Source organism: Canis lupus, chromosome 7 (genome assembly GCF_003254725.2).
Source record: "Canis lupus dingo isolate Sandy chromosome 7, ASM325472v2, whole genome shotgun sequence".
NCBI lineage: Eukaryota > Metazoa > Chordata > Mammalia > Carnivora > Canidae > Canis > Canis lupus.
The window spans coordinates 77,522,912-77,542,139 of NC_064249.1; the positions used below are offsets into that span (position 1 = coordinate 77,522,912).

At 49.0% G+C, this 19,228-nt stretch overlaps 1 protein-coding gene and 1 long non-coding RNA gene across 2 annotated transcripts; one reads left to right on the forward strand and one right to left on the reverse strand.

Annotated features, from left to right (window-relative positions):
• The first annotated feature begins 809 nt into the window (after positions 1–809).
• On the forward strand, positions 810–18,741 carry TUBB6 (tubulin beta 6 class V). Its single transcript, XM_025429566.3, has 4 exons — positions 810–968; positions 1,314–1,422; positions 3,436–3,546; positions 17,246–18,741. The coding sequence occupies exons 1-4, from the start codon at positions 912–914 to the stop codon at positions 18,307–18,309; spliced, it is 1,341 nt and encodes a 446-aa protein (XP_025285351.1). The 5' UTR covers positions 810–911; the 3' UTR covers positions 18,310–18,741.
• LOC125755356 (uncharacterized) lies at positions 3,060–6,256 on the reverse strand. The gene is made up of 2 exons (XR_007411683.1): positions 5,684–6,256; positions 3,060–3,615 (listed from the first exon to the last, which is right to left on the reverse strand). It is a non-coding gene; the product is annotated as an uncharacterized LOC125755356 (long non-coding RNA).
• Positions 18,742–19,228: the final 487 nt, after the last annotated feature.

Here is a 19,228-nt window from a genome sequence, read left to right on the forward strand (position 1 = left end):
TGCCTCCCCCGGGGCCAAAGAGCTTTTTCCTCGCGGACTCCCAGTGGAGAGGCAGGGGGTACGCGGGCGCGCGGATGTGTGTGTTCAGGGTCACATGCAGCCAGGTATTGCCTTTAACTGAACCCCACGACACGCGACTCAGAGTCGCCGGATGGGGAGGGTCCCCTATTCCCAGGGGAGAGGCGGCAAAGCAAGGACCTAAGAACGCCCAAGTTAAGGGGGGGACGAGTGTCAGAGTCACGCGAGACGCTCCACTTTTCTGCCCTAAAGCCCGTCTCCCCGCAGGGTGTGACCCCAGGGCGCGGGTCGGGAGCCAGCGGGGCCAGCCCGGGCGGGGGAGGCCAGCGGGGGCCCAGGAGGGCCGTGGGGGGCCGCAGCTCGGGGCGCCCCGGAACCCGGCCGACGGCCCTGGGGAGAGCCCGCCTGTGCACCAGGGCTCCGCGGGGGAGGCTCAGCGCAGGGCGGCGGCGGCAGAGGGCCCGGGAGCGCCGGAGCGCGCCCTTCCCCGCCGCCGCCCCGCTTTCTGAGCCTCCACCCACTCACCCCGCCTCCGCCCCCAGCCCGCGGCAGGAGGCTCGGTCCCCGGCCTGGCCTCCCCGGCAGGGTCCGCGGGTCCCTCCCGGTCCGCCCTCCGGGGGCAGCGCCGCGTCGAAGACGCCCGGGGAGGATGGCCCAGGGGCCGGAGCCGAGGGGGCGGGGGCGGGGGTGCGGGCGGGGGCGGGAGGCCGGGGCGGGGGCGCGGCGGGCGGAGGGGGCGGTGCGGGGAGGGCGAGGCCCGCGGCCATTGGTCGGGGCCGGCGGGACGGGGGAGGGAGCGGGCGGAGGGTCGAGTCCCGGGGAGCGCGCCGGGGCCCGCAGTCGCCGCCCGGGTCCGAAGAGCCAGAGCCCCGAGCGCTGAGCCGGCGCCCGCCATGAGGGAGATCGTGCACATCCAGGCGGGCCAGTGCGGGAACCAGATCGGCACCAAGGTGGGCGGGCACCGGGCTCCCTGCGGGTGGGCAGCCGGCAGCCCGGGGCGTCGGGGCTCGCCCCTCGGTGCGCGCTCCCTGCGCGCGGGTCCTCCGAGCCCAGGCCGGCCCTGCGCGGCCCCGGAAGGCGCCCGAGGAGAGGCGCGGCCGCGGGGGGCCCCGGGCGCCATCCCCGATCCCCACCCGGGCTGGGAGCGGCCGCGGGGCGGGGGCGGGGGCGCCTGGAATTCGGCCGCCGAGCCCCGCGCACCCCGCCCCCCGGGCCAGCCCTGGCGGGAGTCGCGGCGAACGACGCCCCAGGCCCCGCGTTCTGACCTGCTGTCCCCCCGCCTCCCTCTTCCCAAGTTTTGGGAAGTGATCAGCGATGAACACGGTATCGACCCAGCCGGAGGCTACGTGGGCGACTCGGCGCTGCAGCTGGAGAGAATCAACGTCTACTACAATGAGTCATCCTGTGAGTAGCGCGGTCGGGACCCCGCCCTTCCCCGTCGGACCCCGCCGCCCCCCTCCAAAACCGTCGCCCCCCCCCCGCCCTCCTCCGGAGGCCCTCCGATCCTGGCCGCCCCCCTCTGGGACCCTGGCCACCCCCGCCCGGACCTCGGCCACCGCCGCCAGGACCCCGGCCTCCCCCTCCGGGACCCCGGCCTCCCCCCTCCGGGACCCCGGCCTCCCCCTCCGGGACCCCGGCCTCCCCCGTCTTGGACCCCGGCCTCCCCCTCCGGAACCCCGGCCTCCCCCCTCCGGGACCCCGGCCTCCCCCCTCCGGGACCCCGGCCTTCCCCCTCCGGGACCCCGGCCTCCCCCCTCCGGGACCCCGGCCTCCCCCCTCCGGGACCCCGGCCGCCCCTCTCCCGGCCCGGCCTTCCTGCCGCGGGACCACGCCCACCCCCGGCCCGCCCCCGGCCGCCCCCGCCTGGACCTGGCCCTCTTCCTCTGGGACCCCGGCCTCCCCGCTCCGGGACCCGGGATTCCCGGGCCTTCGACCGACCCGAGGCTGGTGCTCAGGATGCCGCCCTCCCGCGAGGGCAGTTTGTCCTTGAAAAATGGTCCCGGGACACGGCAGGATGCCCGACTGACTCCTTCCTCACCTCCCCCGGGGCGGGAAATCCGCCGTCAGTTTGTTTCAAACAGTCGAATTTGGCCTATCACAGGGCCTGAACTCTTGAACTAGACAACCCGTTAGTGTTGTGAAATTACTTACTGGGTCACGCCTGACTTTTTGCTTTGCTTCGTTTCTCGGTTTAAAATGTATCTCTTAATGGGGTTGCTTGGCTAAAAATCTGAAAAGCGCCCCGTTAAATGATTTCTCTGATTTTTTTTTTTTTTTTACCAACCTCCAAAAACATGTTGTGCTCTCAGGAAGCTGAAACTACAGACAACTCTGGATAATTGGTGGAGTTCAGTAAAAATTCCGGGCTGTGGCTTATCCAAGTTTGGGAATAATATCACCACCGCCCTGGACATCTGTCCTGTTATTGTGGCTAGATGTATACATTATTTGTTAGAATTTTTATTATAAATGTGATAAGTGCCCTTCATAAAACAACCAAAAATTAAGACTCTCAAAGAACATCCAGAAAATGACAGATGCTACCTTTCCGCATACACAACACATGTCCCCAGAATTACTCTGGTTTTTGGAGTCACTTGCTGTTTGCTCGAAAGCTGTGAAGAGCAGGATACGGAAAGCACTGGGTTTTATTCGTTCAGCAGCTCTAAGAAAAGGTCTGGATCAGCAGGGCATAGAATATGAAATTTCTACGTAGCACTAAAGAAAATTTTAGTTATACATTTTGCCTCCTGTTAACCCTTAGGTCTTGCTTGTTTATGTCCTTTCTTCAGTCTGGGTGTGTGCGTAGCAGGAGTTGTAGGGGCAAATCCTATGTACAAGCTCATTAGCCATGGCCAGTAGGCATCAAAATGTGCTTGCTAGCAAAAAGGCTACACTACACTCATTTGTAAATGAAAGTGTGTCCCAGAACAGCCCATGGGATCATACCTATAACTAGGTGCTACGACGATAGCTTGGATTCACGTGTGTGCACGAAGGAGGTGCCCCAAAGTGCAAAGAATGTCAGAGCAACACGGCAATTTGCTGCAACAGATAGTTTATTTCCATGGGGCTGAAAAAGTACAGTTTCCAACAGGAAAGAGGTGTCAGGGTGAAGTGGAAAATACAGGAGGCAGGAAGTCAGGAGACCTGATTTCTCATCCTGCTTATCCCTGGAACTTCCCCTGCCCATTCACACTTGGGCTGGTTTCCTCGCTGGGGCAATTTAAGGTGGGGTTGTGTTCCCACAGGCTCCTCCCTGTGCTAAGGCTCTCTGATTCTTAGCCAGGTCTGTCTCTGAAAAAACTTTGCTTTGTACCATCCGGGCAGCTCCACTGGGGGGGACTTGCTGTGCGGCAGTGCATCACTCTGGAAACCAGAAAGTGACCCTTGTGGGTGGGCTTTGTTCTCTTCCAGCTCAGAAATACGTGCCCAGGGCTGCCCTGGTGGACTTGGAGCCTGGGACCATGGACAGTGTGCGGTCTGGGCCTTTTGGGCAGCTTTTCCGGCCTGACAACTTCATCTTCGGTGGGTTCCATCTTTCCTGCTTTCTTTTTATTTTATTTTTTTAAGCATCAAACTAATTTATGGGTAAGACTGAAAGACAAAGAAAAGCTTAGAATGGAAATCAGCAGCTCCCAGTGTCATTACATTACAATATTTTTAATTCTTAGCTTTTCTTTAGGAAAGCAATCTCTGTGTCTCCAAATGAAATGTTTATATTGATAGTTACTGATTTAACAAATATTTTAGACATGAACTTTTTTCTTCCCCTTATAAATGATCATAACATGATAATAATCATTTGTTTTGGTTCCTATTTTGCTCATCTTTTTTTCCTATTTATTCATGAGAAACACAGAGAGAGATAGAGAGAGAGAGGCAGAGAAACAGGCAGAGGGAGAAGCAGGCTCCATGCAAGGAGCCTGATGTGGGACTCGATCCCCGGTCTCCAGGATCACACCCTGGTCTGTAGGCGGCGCTAAACCACTGTGCCACCAGGGCTGCCCCCTATTTTGCTCATCTTTTAACTGCAGTGTGTTTATACCTATATTTCTCTTTCATGACCTATAGACAGTTACTCTGCTTCCTTCTTAAAGGCTGGCACCATATGAATTTTTGTTAGAATTGGGCAATTCCTTCCCTCCCTTCTACACAAGACATGGTCAAGCACCTGTCCCTCTGCACACTCCCAAAGAAAATTATGTAACATTAAACGAAGTGGCACCATTAGTACTACAAGCTTCTGTCACCCTGTAGCCATGGTTTTTAGAGTCAGTGTTACTTGAAAAAATACTTAAAGGAGAAAAATTCAAACTATGCAAGAAAAGCTGAATCCTGAAAGATTTCATTGGTACACAAACTGATGACTCTGTAGCAGAATCTGGCAGTGACCTGTTATAAAGGTGACTCAGCAAGATGAACATTCACGAATCCTTTGGGTATCATCCCCTTCCCTGTCACTCTGACAACAACACAACCAGCGGGACAGGCAGAGCTTCTGATAAGAACTAGTTCAAAGATTGGGCTGTATTTGGCCCCAAGCAAAAACCCTTCTCTACCCTGCTGCCCACAAGTGGCTGTTTAAAGATAATAAAAATTACATAGAATCAATTCACTTCCTCAGTTCCACTAGCTACATTTTGAGTGATTAAATGTGATTGATTGTGATTGATTAAATGTGGCCAGTGGTACCTCATGGAACATGTGGGACAGTTCCTCCAGGCCTCAGTAGAGGTACTGTATGGAATGACAGGGATAAAGAGAGAAAGTGCAAAGGCACTACACAAACACATGGCCGTTCATAACCACTTCTACCCTAAGAGCCAAGATGAAACCTACAGGATGTGTGGCAGACGGGAAAGTGTTCCATCGACAATCATATTTTAATGTTGGAAACCACACATTCACTCATGTTCTTTCTGAAAAATTACCAGTGTAATTGAATAAGAACTGTGCCTAGAGAGAACAATACCACTTGGCAACAGAAGTACCTCAATCAACAACAAACACAGTTTTGGTGCCCATAAAAGGCAAAATGTCTTACAAGGAAATGAGAGACCCTTAAGGCTGATTCATGGCTTAAAGTTAATGGTGGTATAGAAATTACATTTATCAAAGATCTTTTTTTTTTTAAGATTGATTGATTGATTGATTCATGATAGACATAAAGAGAGAGAGAGAGAGGCAGACACAGGCAGAGGGAGAAGCAGGCTCCATGCCGGGAACCCAACACGGGACTTGATCCCGGGACTCCAGGATCGCGCTCTGGGCCAAACCGCTAAGCCACCCAGGGATCCCCACATTTATCAAAGATCTACTTTCCAATCCCTTCCTCAGAAGGCACCAGATGGGGATGATTTCATGGAGGGTAACAGATAATCCTCTGCTACTTAAACCCTATGTATCTAGGGTATCTCCTACACAGTAAGTGCTTGATAAATATTAGCAACATCATAGGAATGCAAGGATGGTTCAACATTGAGAAGTCAGCTAATAGGTTAAGAGAGACAACATCTTCATAGGTGCCCAAAAATATTTGATAAAATTCAGGATAGGCCCCTGACTTGTAGAGGACAAAAACCTTTACATGCAAGCTGGAAGGAGAAAGATACTCCCTCTATTTAAGAATTATCTACCAAATCCATAGCAATGTCACACTCACCAGTGAAGCATTAGAAGTATTCCCAGCAAAGTCACAAATGAGAAAAAGATGTCTATTGTGTCTTCTTCTATTTTTCTATTGTATTCCATGTTTTGAAGTTTCTAGCCAGTGCACAAAGACCAGAGAAAGAAAAGAGATACAGATCATTTAAAGGAAAAGACAAAATTATTATTTGAAGGTGGAATGATTCTCTTGGATTTTCCAGATAGGCTATCCAATGAATAGTTATTGGCACTTTTTAAGACCTCAGTGAGGCAGCCAGACACAAGATAAAGACTCAGATGTTATTACTGTGGGGTGACCAGCTGTCCTGATCTGCCTGGAATTGGGGTTTTTCTCAGGACACTACCCTCTCAGTGCTGAAATTGGTAAACTCCCAGGCGCCCTGAGACAAACTGATCTCCTTAAAGGCAATAATCAGTTATAAAACATAATGGGAAAATATCCTATTCACAATAGCAGCAAAAGTTATAAATACCTAGGGACAAAATTTTCTAGTAACTGAGAATGAGGAGGAGTCATTAAAACAAGATGCTCATCTCCCAGCAGACTGGGTGGTACTTTAAAAACTAACTGCTAAAAAAAAAAAAATAAAAAAAAAATAAAATAAAATAAAATAAAATAAAAACTAACTGCTAGTATTGGTGTGGTTGTTCGGGAGAGTAAGCTTTAAGCATTGTCAGAGAACAACTTAATGGATTCAGCAAATCAAGAATTTTGATTCAACAGTTTCTGTTCAAGGAATTTGTCCCGAAGAAATGCTGGCACATGCATTAGGGACATTGCGTATTGGTTTCTAGAAGAGCTGAACCTCTTTGCCGGCCTCTGCCCCCTTGCCCTTACCACCAGCTGGATGGGTCTCTGACAGTTCAGGGGACTGCTTTCTCAGCACCTGTGATAGAGACTCAACTGGGAGAACCTTAGTACCCGTATGCCCAAAAGGAAAAAAGGACAACTCCCCCCATCCTCCTTTTTTTTTTTAAGATTATTTATTTATTTATTTATTTGAGAGAGAGAGAGAGAGAACATGCCTGTGAGAGCAGAAGCAGGGGAAGAGGCAGAGAAGGGGAGAAGCAGGCTCCCCGCTGAGCAGGCCCCCCCCCCCATATCAGGCTCCATCCCAGGACCCTGGGACCATGACCTGAGCTGAAGGCAGACACTCCACCGTCTGCCAGGTGCCCCCCAGGCACCCCCCTCTGCTTCCTGACACAGATCAGTGCCATCTTGAACTTTCTCTCACTGCGTGGGTATAGATCACTAGCAGCTATGGGGCTCTTGCGCTGGGTCACTGAGTTAGGGTACCCAATAAGAGAGCACTGAACAGGGAGAGGGGGACCTGGCAGCTGTTTTCAGCCTCTGGCGCCTCTGGTGCTACCAGTTTCCTTCTTGGGGCTCCTTCAGCCGCTAGTGTGAGGGATGAAGGGCCCCCACACATCCAGGCTCTGTAAGGATCCAAGTGAAGCGATAGCCTGTCTCGTCCACGTGCACAAAAGTCACTTCCACACAGAAATCTGCTTGGTCTCTTCCCTTGAAAGCTTAAGTGATTTTTGGTAAGAGTCTGAGAGGATTGCTAAGGTTTCTTGAATCTACCTCAGTCTCAGGAAACTCACAAAATTAATAGATTTCATCATTAAGCAAAGTATACAGTTGAGCCCTGAACAACACAGGGCTAAGTGGAGGGGTGCCAACCCCCTGCACAAACGTTTACTTCTAATTTTTGCCTCCCCCAAACCCAGCTACTAATAGCCTACTCTTACTGACAACATAAACAGTAGATCAACACCTAGTGTGAGGGTTACATGTGTGTATCCCATATTCTTACAATAAAGTCAGCTGGAGAAAAGAAGGTATTATTAAGAAAATCATAAGAAAGAGAAAATACATTTACGGAACTGTGATTATTTATCAAACAAATCTGCTTAAGCAGCCCCGTGCAATTTAAGCCCATGTGGTTCAAGGGTCAGCTGTACTTCTTGTTTGATACGCAGTACATGCTAGGAGATTCACAAGGACGAGGACGAGGAGGGGGGCATATACAGTGGAAACCTGGGCTGTCCCCCTCTGTCCATGCAGGGCCCTCCCAGAAAGCCGGCTCCTACGAGGTGGCCTTCTTGGGGCAGGTGCACATTAGAAGTGGATGCATGAGTTGTTGAGTTTGAATATATAAAAATATGGTAAAGCTTTATTTATGTAAAATGCCTGGCTTTCCTGCTCCTAGGTAGGACATAAGACAATGTAAAGACAGCCATAGACGTGGCCGTCTAAAACACCCAGTGAGCTGAGAGAGTTATTTCAGTTGCAGCTGTGAATTCATTTAAGCTCTGGGTTTCTGGCAACTAAATTCAAAAAAGGAAGCCCAGGACACAGTGGTCATCATCATAAAAAGGAGAGCCCACTTTGTTCTACATTATTTGTATTTATTTATCTTAATTTCTACTGTTTTTTTTTCAACAAAAGCTAATATAGAACTGCATTATTAAAAATTAAGAACTAGAGTAAAAAAATTTATTCTATATGACCATCATTGTATAATGGTCATTGGCATTGAGGTATAGTTTTACCTTTTCTTCCTGTTTGCTGATTTTCATTATTTGTAAACACTGTATCCCTTGGATCTTTTCCCCCACTGATATTATATTTAAGCCATGTTTCATGTTTCTAAAAGTTTAAGTTTTTAAAATCTCTGATTTTAATAGTTGCATAATGTGTAATTATTTATTTCATAATGGACAATAATCAGGGAGTGGTTTCTTACCAAGTTTTGCTCTAAGAAAGAAAAATCAGAATATAGGGGTGCCTGGTTGGCTCATTCGGCGGAGCATGAGACTTTTTTTTTTTTTTAAGATTTTATTTATTTATTCATGAGAGACAGAGAGAGAGGCAGAGACACAGGCAGAGGGAGAAGCAGGCTCCTCGCAGGGAGCCTGATGTGGGACTCGATCCCGGGTCTCCAGGGTCATGCCCTGGGCTGAAGGCAGTGCTAAACCGCTGAGCCACCTGGGCTGCCCAGCATGAGACTTGATCTCAGCGTGATGAGTTCAAGCCCTAGGCTGGGTGTAGAGCTTACTTAATTAAAAAAGAAAAAAGAAAGAATATAGTAATATGGAATCTAGATGTTTGCATCTTGGTTCATATAAACTGATCTGTGTTTCTAACTCTGTCAACAGAATAGATCCTCAAGAGTAAAATTACTAAGTTAGAGCCTGTGAACATATTTAAGCCCATTATACATTTTGCTTTAGTCTTTCAACTGGGTTAATGCCACCAGCAGTGTTTGAGAATGCAGCTTTTGCTCTGCTTTTGCCTGAAATTTAACTTTTAAAGAAACGTATCAACTGAGGGACTCTGAGCAATATAACTAACAATGCTTTAAGAAACACTTTACAGGAAATGGAAAAAGAACTTGGCAAGTCCGTATAAACTATATAAGTTGTCAATATAAGAAAAAAGAAACTTGTACTCCCATAAACAGGACTTACACATAGAGAAACCTAAAGACCCAATATTAAATACAAAATACAACTCAGTGAACCGTGTTCCCACAGGAAGGGGCTGTTAGCTGAAACACACACACAACCTTTTTTGCCTTTTTTTAAAAAAGATTTTATTTATTTACTCATGAGAGACAGAGAGAGGCAGAGACACAGGCAGAGGGAGAAGCAGGCTCCCTGCGGGGAGCGGGACTCGATCCCAGGACCCGGTGGTCACAACATGAGCTGGAGGCAGAGGCTCCACTACTGAGCCACCCGGGTGCTCCCCTTCTTAAGAAAAAGTAGAAAAGCATTATCTAATAGTACATTGTTTAAATTTAAGATATTCAAACTCATTCTTGTTACATTGGGCTTCATGGAACTTTGTTATGTTTTATTTCTTAAAATGGGTGGTAGGTGTGTAGATATTAAGCATGTTTCAAAGCCTTTCACATGCGGTTAAGTCAGTCACGAGAAGTGTCGGCATTGATGAGGTGATGGCTCTTGTTGGCGCTTTCTAGAAGAGGTTTCTGATAGGACCTTGGAGGCCATGTGCCTTCCCCGCCTTCCTTGTCTCTCATCCAGCCCATATGTCTGCTCAGGGTCAGGCGTCCCCTCAGCCATCACTCCTGTGAAGCCAAGACCTGTTAAGGTTTTAAAGAGGCTTTCTGAAACAAAAAAATATACATGGAACAAAAAGAGACTTCATGAAACTGGATCAAACTTCTGACGTACTAAGCTAGTTTCTCATGGCAGCAACTTCAGTGATGGTGGAAGTCTTCTTTGGTTGAATTTATTTGAACTAAAAACTGAGAGAGCCTAAGAAAGATCTTTCTCATCTTTCTAGCTGTCTGTAAGTGGGACAAAATAGTTGAAGAACAAATTCACATAGACCATTTAATTATCTAATCCACTCTCCTTGTAAACCTTCAAGAATGTTAGAAATGACATTGGCATTTAAACTGTCTCCAGGATTCTTTCTTGTATCTTTGCTTCTTTGTTAGAACATGCATCATTTTTTGATTCAGAATATTTAAAAATTTTAGCAGATTGTACTGATGTGAAATAGCTTTAAAGTAATTTTTCAAGCCAATAACTGGGGTGCTGGGCTGGCTCAGTAGGTAGAGTATGTGACTTTTGATCTCAGGGTCATGAGTTCAAGCCTGGTGTTGGGTGTGGAGCCTACTTGCAATAAAAAAAAAAAATTTAATGTAAAGCCAACAGGATTTTTATTTTTTATTTGTTTTTATTGAAGCTTGATTTGCCAACATATAGTGCAACACCCATTACTCATCCCATCAAGTGCCCCTTCTGTGCTCATCACCCAGTTACCTCAACCCCCTACCCTTCTCCCCTTCCTCAACCCTTTGTTCGTTTCCCAGAGTTAGGAGTCTCTCGTGGTTTGTCACCATCTCTATTTTTCCCATTCAGGTCCCCTCGTTTCCCTTATAATCCCTTTCACTGTTTCTTATATTCCTCATACAAGTGAAACTATATAATGTTTGTCCTCCAATTGACTTACCTCACTCTCTCCAGTGAAGTAATAATTATATACCCTCCAGTTCCATCCACGTTGAAGCAAATGGTAGGTATGCATCCTTTCTCATGGCTAATATTCCATTGTACATATAGACCACGTCTTCTTTATCCATTCCTCTTTCGATGGACACCGAGGCTCCTTCCACACAGTTTGGCTATTGTGGACATCGCTGCTAGAAACATCGGGGTGCAGGTGTCCCGGCGTTTCATTGCATCTGAATCTTTGGGGTAAATCCCCAACAGTGTAATTGCTGGGTCGTAGGGCAGGTCTATTTTTAACTCTTTGAGGAACCTCCACACAGTTTTCCAGAGTGGCTGCACCAGTTCACATCCCCACCAACAGTGCAGGAGGGTTCCCCTTTCTCCACATCCTCTCCAACAGTTGATGTTTCCTGTCTTGTTAATTTTCCCCATTCTCACTGGTGTGAGGTGATATCTCATTGTGGCTTTGATTTGTATTTCCCTGATGGCAAGTGATGCGGAGCATTTTCTCATGTGCTAGGCCAACATTATTTTTAATTAAGAACTGTAAATTGTTTGAATGGGCTTATTTTGTTAAAATAATAGCATGCTTGTTATAGGGAATGGAGAGGTATCCAGAATATATAAACAGAGTATATTGTTTGAGGAGACAGTTGTTTTTAAGTTATTCTCCATTTAATGAAAGAGGCAGCATTGTCTAGGAGATTGTCCATCCCCCAGTAGCTTCAGAGCTCACTGTTTCAGAGTTGGTCAATTACAGCGAACCAGTGTCATTCTATCACTAGGTGTGGTTTGAAGTGGTTTGGTTTTGTTTTTAGAGATTTTATTTATTCATGAGAGACAGAGAGAGAGAGAGAGAGAGTGGCAGAGACACAGGCTGAGGAAGAAGCAGGCTCCATGCAGGAAGCCCACTGTGGGACTTGATCCTGGGACTCTAGGATCATGCCTTGAGCCGAAGGCAGACGCTCAACCGCTGAGCCACCCAGGCATCCCTTGAAGTAGTTTTTAAAAAAACACTGACTTGAACTAATGTATAATTTTAAAAGTGAAAGTTATCTGTGCTTAAGTTTTGAACATGAATATACCTTAAAAACAACTTTTTTCTTAACAAATTGTTTGTTGTATTGCAGAGACAGTGGGAGTGAGTTTTACAGGAGAAAATGGGGCACCATGGGATCCCTGGGTGGTGCAGCGGTTTGGCACCTGCCTTTGGCCCAGGGCGCGATCCTGGAGACCCGGGATCGAATCCCACATTGGGCTCCCGGTGCATGGAGCCTGCTTCTCCCTCTGCCTGTGTCTCTGCCTCTCTCTCTCTCTGTGACTATCATAAATAAATAAAAATTTAAAAAAAAAAAAGAAAAAAAAAAAAGAAAATGGGGCACCAGAAAGCCTCTTTCTGCACATGTAACTTTCCCTTCCAGATTTGGGGCTAGAGGGGGTCAGGGAGTACTTAATGGTCACCCAGTGTGAGCAAGAGGTAAGCCAGAGGGTGGCCTCTGAGAAAGCCCTGGGGACCTGTTGCAACCTGCCTGCCGAAGCTTGAGATTGCAGCCTTGTGTTCTTCGGGCCCGAGCCGCCGATTACTGTCACAACAGCTCATTACAGAACATGTTCAACTTATGACCCCCAAATATTTAACTGGGAACATCTGTTGCTATGAGACAGTGGCAAAATATTTTCAGAAGTCACTAGCTTCTTCCTTTTGTCGAGAGCAGAGGACATCTCATGGCTACTCATGCTGTAAATACTAAGGAAGCTGAGGCAGCCGTGTGAGCTGAAGGAAGAATCGAGCTCCTCGAGCTTCCCTTGCTGTGGCTGCAGGCCCGCCTGAAGCTCCCTACCTGTTGTCACTTGCTGTTTCCTGCTCCGTTTTAATGAAATCATCTCTTGACCTCTTTCTTTTTAAAAAAAAAAAAGATTTTATTTATTCATGGGAAACCCAGAGGCAGAGACACAGGCAGAGGGAGAAGCAGGCTCCGTGCAGGGAGCCCGACATGGGACTCAATCCCGGGACTCCAGGATCATGCCCTGGGCCGAAGGCGGCGCTAAACCACTGAGCCACCCGGGCCACCTCCTTAGCCTTTCTGACAATTGCCCTCGCCTACCTTCCTCTGGGAAGGTGTGCTCGTCCTGTCCCAGCTCCACGAGTGGGCTAGCCCTGCACCTTGTCCTCCTGGTGCACCTGGCCGGGCTGCAGCCTGCTGGATTGGTGGGGAGGTGTGGACAGGAGCCAGCGAGGGATAGGAGGGACAGTGGCCATCTGTGAGTCCTCAGGGCGGGACCAAAGAGACCCTCTGTTGGTCAGGGGGCACAGTCACCTCCTAGACCAGGAGATGGCCTCAGAGAAGGCTAAGGGGCCAGTGCCCTTGGGGTGGCTGCAAGCACGGAGGGGCTTGCTTCCTGCCCAGCCTGGGCCCTCGAGGAGCCCCGGGGCTGCCAGGCCCATCGACTAGGTGCCTCTGAGCAGGTGGGGCAAGGACAACCAGAGTGAGAGGTTGAGCTCCCTTGTGACGTAAGGCTAAGACCAAGGAGCAAGGGGCCAGCTGTGTCTTATTCCCATGAGCAGTCTGCCCTCCTGGACATGTCACTCTTTAATATTTAATATTTAAATGTGTTTAATGTTTTCATCATGAAGTTAAAACTGTTTGCACGTTTTCTTCAAATACACAAGTCTGTAGTATCAAAATGGAACCTCCTCACCCCTTATACAGATGACTGTGAGATTTGATTCCCTGGGGATACCTGGTGCTGTACATGGTGCCTGGCCTTTTCCTATGGACACATGCACTTGTGCGTATGTCCCCCCACCACCCCCCAACTAGCAGTTGACTTGGTTTTTCAGAAAATGGGATCATGCTACACATACCATTTTGCAGCTTCTTGAAAAGTTCATCAACATAACTGGGACACCCCCTGTGACAGTCAGTGCCTTGCTGCTGAGTGAGTGTCCTCATGTAGTAATGCCTCCATTTACTGAGATTTTTAAAACTTCCCTTAAAGGCATGTTTTCATATTTTAATTTTCTCTTGATTATCAAGAGACATGTTAATATGTAATGTTGTAACTTAACTATCCTCTTATCCCATCCTTCAGAGCCAACCACGATTATTAGTTTACTGTGTATTTCTCAAGTTTATTTCTTAAATGCGTTTTATTTTTTTTTTAAGATTTTATTTATTTATTCATGAGAGACACAGAGAGAGGGGCAGAGACACAGGCAGAGGGAGAAGCAGGCTCCACAGAGGGAGCCTGATGTGGGACTCGATCCTGGGACTCCGGGATCATGCCCTGAGCCAAAGGCAGACGCTCAACCACTGAGCCACCCAGGGGTCCCTCTTAAATGCATTTTAAATCTTTTAATAAAAGTTTAAAATATTCAGTTTGCTAGCTAGTAAAACATGTACTTGGCCCAGGACTCAAACGGAGCAAAAGGGTCTACAGTGAAAAGTTGGTCTCATTCCAACCCCAAGTTGGTGGCCGCCAAGACCCCCCCCCAGAGGTGGCATTGTGGGATTCCCGTGCTCATTCTGTGACACACATACGATCACAGCCAACAACATACACCATTTAGTATTTTGGGTCCCTCCCTTAGCAATATACTTTGAAAATCTTGCCATCCCAGTACTAGGGCTGATGGCTGCTCTTGTTCCTTTGATAGAAACAAGCATTGATTTAACCAGTCCTCTGTTGAAAGACATTTAGACTGTTTCCTTTTTTCTTCACTATTATTACAAACTTCTCCTCAGTCTCAGCACATATGGGTCTCAAAGGATACGTCACTTTCCACACGTGCCCATAGACCTGTCTCAGCAAATTTGTACAAGTAAGATTGCTGAGCCTAAGGGAACGGATTTTGATCTGCCAAGTTGTTCTCCACAGAGGCTAGTCCCTGCCGTGCACCCCCGCAGCCCCATGGATGGAGGGGCCTCCCCAGCCCCAGCCAGCGGTGTTCGCCAGCTTTCGGAGCTCTGTCGGTTTCACGGGAGAAATTGAATCTCCTTGTTTTGATGTGCATTTCTCTTGTAAGGAATGCATCAAATATTGAAGTTATTTGAATTTCCTTCCCTGTGGAGTGTTTATATCCTTTGCTCATTCTCCTAAAAGTTACTGTTTTCCTTACTGATTTGTAGGACTTCTTTAGATATTTAAGGAGGTTATCCCTTTGTATGTGATATGAGTTGCTAGGAGTCAATATATTTTATTTATTTATTTTTATTTATTTATTTTTATTTTTTTGTTTATGATAGTCACACACACACACACACACACACAGAGAGAGAGAGAGAGAGAGGCAGAGACACAGGCAGAGGGAGAAGCAGGCTCCATGCACCGGGAGCCCGATCCGGGATCGCGCCCTGGGGCAAAGGCAGGCGCCAAACCGCTGCGCCACCCAGGGATCCCTCAATATATTTTAAACTTACTGAGGAATCACAGGATTTTGGTTATTTTTCCTGTTTTACAGACTTCCACCTAACACCCACAGTGTTTAGCACGGATAAATGCTGTGGAAGACTCAAGCGACTTTGAGATAAGACCCATTCCTCCAAAGTAGGCCCCTGTAAGGCCACACCCACAGTCCATGGCAAAATGTGGGGGCCCAGCACCAGACCTCAGTCAGAGGGCCCCCATCCGCTTGTCTTCCCTGATGTAGCACTGGGCCACTCCCGGAAGGCAGCCTGATGGGGTCACTGCTCTCTGGCTCAGCTTCCCACTGGTGTGCCCGGTGGCAGGTATGGACCTGCCTGCCTAGAGCAGAGAAGCTGGGTTCTGGATGGTGATTGTGGGTTGTTGCCACCAGCTGGGTATAGACAAAAATCGAGTGAACATCTTTGGAATGAGTGGAGAGAGGTCCATACAGTATGATTGCAGCACTGTCCTAGCTCTGAGCAGAAGGACAAACCAGCCTGGCATCTCTGCTTCCTTTCATTTTTTTTTTTTTTCCTTTCATTTTTTATATCCACTTGACACAGTCAGATCACCTGCTGGCTCCTGTGGTGCATCCTGGTCCTTTTGATTCAATACATAGGGAAAGTGTGTGATAGGGATGCTAACAAATTTATTTTTAAATTATTTGTACATTCTTTTTATTTTTAAAAAAATTTTAAAGGAATTTTTTAAAAAGGTTTTATTTGACAGAAGAAGAGAGTGCAAGCATAAGCAGGAGGAGTGGCAGGCAGAGGCAGAGGCAGAGGGAGAAACAGGCTCCCCACCAAGGAAGGAGCCCAATGTGGGGCTCGATCCATTGATCCTGGGATCATGACCTGAGCTGAAGACAGATGCTTAACCCACTGAGCCTCCCAGGGGCCCCTATACATTCTTTTTAAAACTAGATTTGATATACCCTATTTACTAAATAAACACAATGCCTTTTAATCATCTTCCTTCTTAAATAACTTATAATTTTGGCTATATAGTACATTGCCTTGATACCAGTTTAAAAAATGAGAAACAGCAGTGCCTTGTCTTTATAGTTTATTATTAAATAGAAATATTACCTCTCGCCATCAGAGGGGCAAAGCCAGGCATAGAGGTGGGGGAAGATGAAGGTTCATCATAAGCTTGAGGAGGTCAGCCCTGAGCATTGACCTGACTGCTTTTCATAATTTACCCTACACTGTGCTCTAGAATTTAGTTCTCAGTGTTTTGTTTTTTTTAATAATCCTTGAAATGTGTATTAACCTATTGATTTGGATTGAAAAACTCATGTTTTTCTGACGGAATGTAAGTTCAGTTCAGAGGACTTCTCTGATAATTAGGACTGCCTTTGCCAACTAGAGTATATGGCTTGTATTTTTTATAACCCGGATAAGCTGAGCTTCATCCTAAAAATTCTTTCCAGTAAAAATATATTCAAAACATTTAATTAAAAAATCGTATTGGCAAAAACATTTTTAAAAATCATATTGGCAAAGTTGCATTGGAATTAATATTTCCATTTCCCAACTCTTTCCAAGTATATTGGATTAAGAAAAGTGCCTTAAGGGGTCCCTGGGTGGCGCAGCGGTTTGGCGCCCGCCTTTGGCCCAGGGCGCGATCCTGGAGACCCGGGATCGAATCCCACGTCGGGCTCCCGGTGCATGGAGCCTGCTTCTCCCTCTGCCTGTGTCTCTGCCTCTGTGTGTGTGACTATCATAAATAAATAAAAATTTAAAAAAAAAAAAGTGCCTTAAGTAAAAGGCAACACTTGGGACGTCCGGGTGGCAAAACCTTTTGATTTCTCCCAGACCCAGAAGGGAAGAATGAGCCAACTGAGGTGGTTTCCGGTGCTGCCTTCCACGGAATTGAGTTTGGGGCTGAAAGATGTGTTTTTTTCCATCACCATCGTAAAAGTATAAACAACAGAGGGGCCTGGGTGGCTGGGCCGGTTAAGCGCCCGCCTTAGCTCAGGCCCGGATCCCGCAGGGTCCTGGGGTCGGGCTGCTCAGCGGGTGCTGCCGCGTGGCGAGCCTGCGTCTCCCCCTGCTTGTGGTCTCTCTTCCGCGTCGGATAAATAAGCGAAAGCATGAATAGCGGTGAGCTCCGCCCCCGGGGCCGACCCACCGAGGCCTCACTGTCGTGTGCTTTGTCGCAGGACAAACGGGCGCAGGCAACAACTGGGCCAAGGGCCACTACACGGAGGGCGCCGAGCTGGTGGACGCGGTGCTGGACGTGGTGCGGAAGGAGTGTGAGCACTGCGACTGCCTGCAGGGCTTCCAGCTGACGCACTCGCTGGGCGGCGGCACGGGCTCGGGCATGGGCACGCTGCTCATCAGCAAGATCCGCGAGGAGTACCCCGACCGCATCATGAACACCTTCAGCGTGATGCCGTCGCCCAAGGTGTCGGACACGGTGGTGGAGCCCTACAACGCCACGCTGTCGGTGCACCAGCTGGTGGAGAACACGGACGAGACCTACTGCATCGACAACGAGGCCCTGTACGACATCTGCTTCCGCACCCTGAAGCTGACCACGCCCACCTACGGCGACCTCAACCACCTGGTGTCGGCCACCATGAGCGGCGTCACCACGTCGCTGCGCTTCCCGGGCCAGCTCAACGCCGACCTGCGCAAGCTGGCCGTCAACATGGTGCCCTTCCCGCGCCTGCACTTCTTCATGCCGGGCTTCGCGCCGCTCACGGCCCGCGGCAGCCAGCAGTACCGCGCGCTCACGGTGCCCGAGCTCACGCAGCAGATGTTCGACGCCAAGAACATGATGGCCGCGTGCGACCCGCGCCACGGCCGCTACCTCACGGTGGCCGCCGTCTTCCGCGGCCCCATGTCCATGAAGGAGGTGGACGAGCAGATGCTGGCCATCCAGAACAAGAACAGCAGCTACTTCGTCGAGTGGATCCCCAACAACGTGAAGGTGGCCGTGTGCGACATCCCGCCGCGCGGCCTCAAGATGGCCGCCACCTTCATCGGCAACAGCACGGCCATCCAGGAGCTGTTCAAGCGCATCTCGGAGCAGTTCTCCGCCATGTTCCGGCGCAAGGCCTTCCTGCACTGGTTCACGGGCGAGGGCATGGACGAGATGGAGTTCACCGAGGCCGAGAGCAACATGAACGACCTGGTGTCCGAGTACCAGCAGTACCAGGACGCCACGGCCAACGATGGAGAAGAAGCCTTCGAAGACGACGAAGAGGAGATCAATGAGTAGAGGAGCGTCCCAGCCTCACAGACCACGACCCACGGGCTCCACTCCGGAGCCTGTGACCCCGAGGGCCCCTGCAAGGCGCTCTGCTCCACACGCCTGGGTAGAGGCCCCTCACCAGCGCAACGAAACCGCACCGTCGGTCCTCCGGAAGGAAGGAAGTACATGGAAGATCGGCAGCCCTACCCAGTCGAAACCTCAGATGACACACTTCCTGCTGGAGGACCCCAGACGACAATTGGGCCATCAGGGAAGGGCCAAATGGATTGACCTCTCACCCTGTTAAGCGTTCAGCCTTGCTGAGAGTTAGCCAGGAGGTTAGAAACAGTGTTTTTCATCCTTTGTGATGGGATCTGAAGCTGTGCAGTGTTGCCTTACTTTGAAAATGCAATATAGAACTTTAAAACAACCTATTCATAATAAAACACTGAAACTCTTCCTTTGCCTCTTCCAGCTGTTTCCATGATAGATTTGTTTGCGTGCTTACGATGGTTCCTTGGGTACCTGTGTCTTCCTGGGGTGAACTGCCGCTGCCACTCAGTGATTGAACTCAGAGGAAAGGCTTTCCTGGAACTGCAGGCCTTCAGGGTGGCACCAGAATTCTCCTGAGTATCAGAGTAGTGCACACACAGATAAAAGCCCCTCGTCCCCATTTTGCAGCCAGCGCGTAGACCTCCCACAGAATCTTTGATCCTGGGCTACTTAGTCCCAGCCTTCCCTAACAGCTGCGCTAAGCTTTGCCAGAGGAGCTACAGAAAAAAGCCTTTGCCAGAGGCTCCAGGCTTCCGGCCAAAGCAAGGGGGATGTGCAAGCTCCTGATGGGTAAGGGAGGACCTGGCAGGGCCAGCTCTGGGAGCTGTGTGCTCCGGCTCAGCACGGAGGTGGAGGGCTGTCTTCTATAAAACAGATCACTTTTCAGATTCTA

Excerpts from the sequence above, each read along its gene's own strand:
- TUBB6 (XM_025429566.3), top strand. The coding sequence starts at position 912 with ATGAGGGAGATCGTGCACATCCAGGCGGGCCAGTGCGGGAACCAGATC. Across the intron at positions 1,423-3,435 it reads CTACTACAATGAGTCATCCT|CTCAGAAATACGTGCCCAGG; the intron begins GTGAGTAGCGCG and ends GTTCTCTTCCAG. Across the intron at positions 3,547-17,245 it reads GCCTGACAACTTCATCTTCG|GACAAACGGGCGCAGGCAAC; the intron begins GTGGGTTCCATC and ends GCTTTGTCGCAG.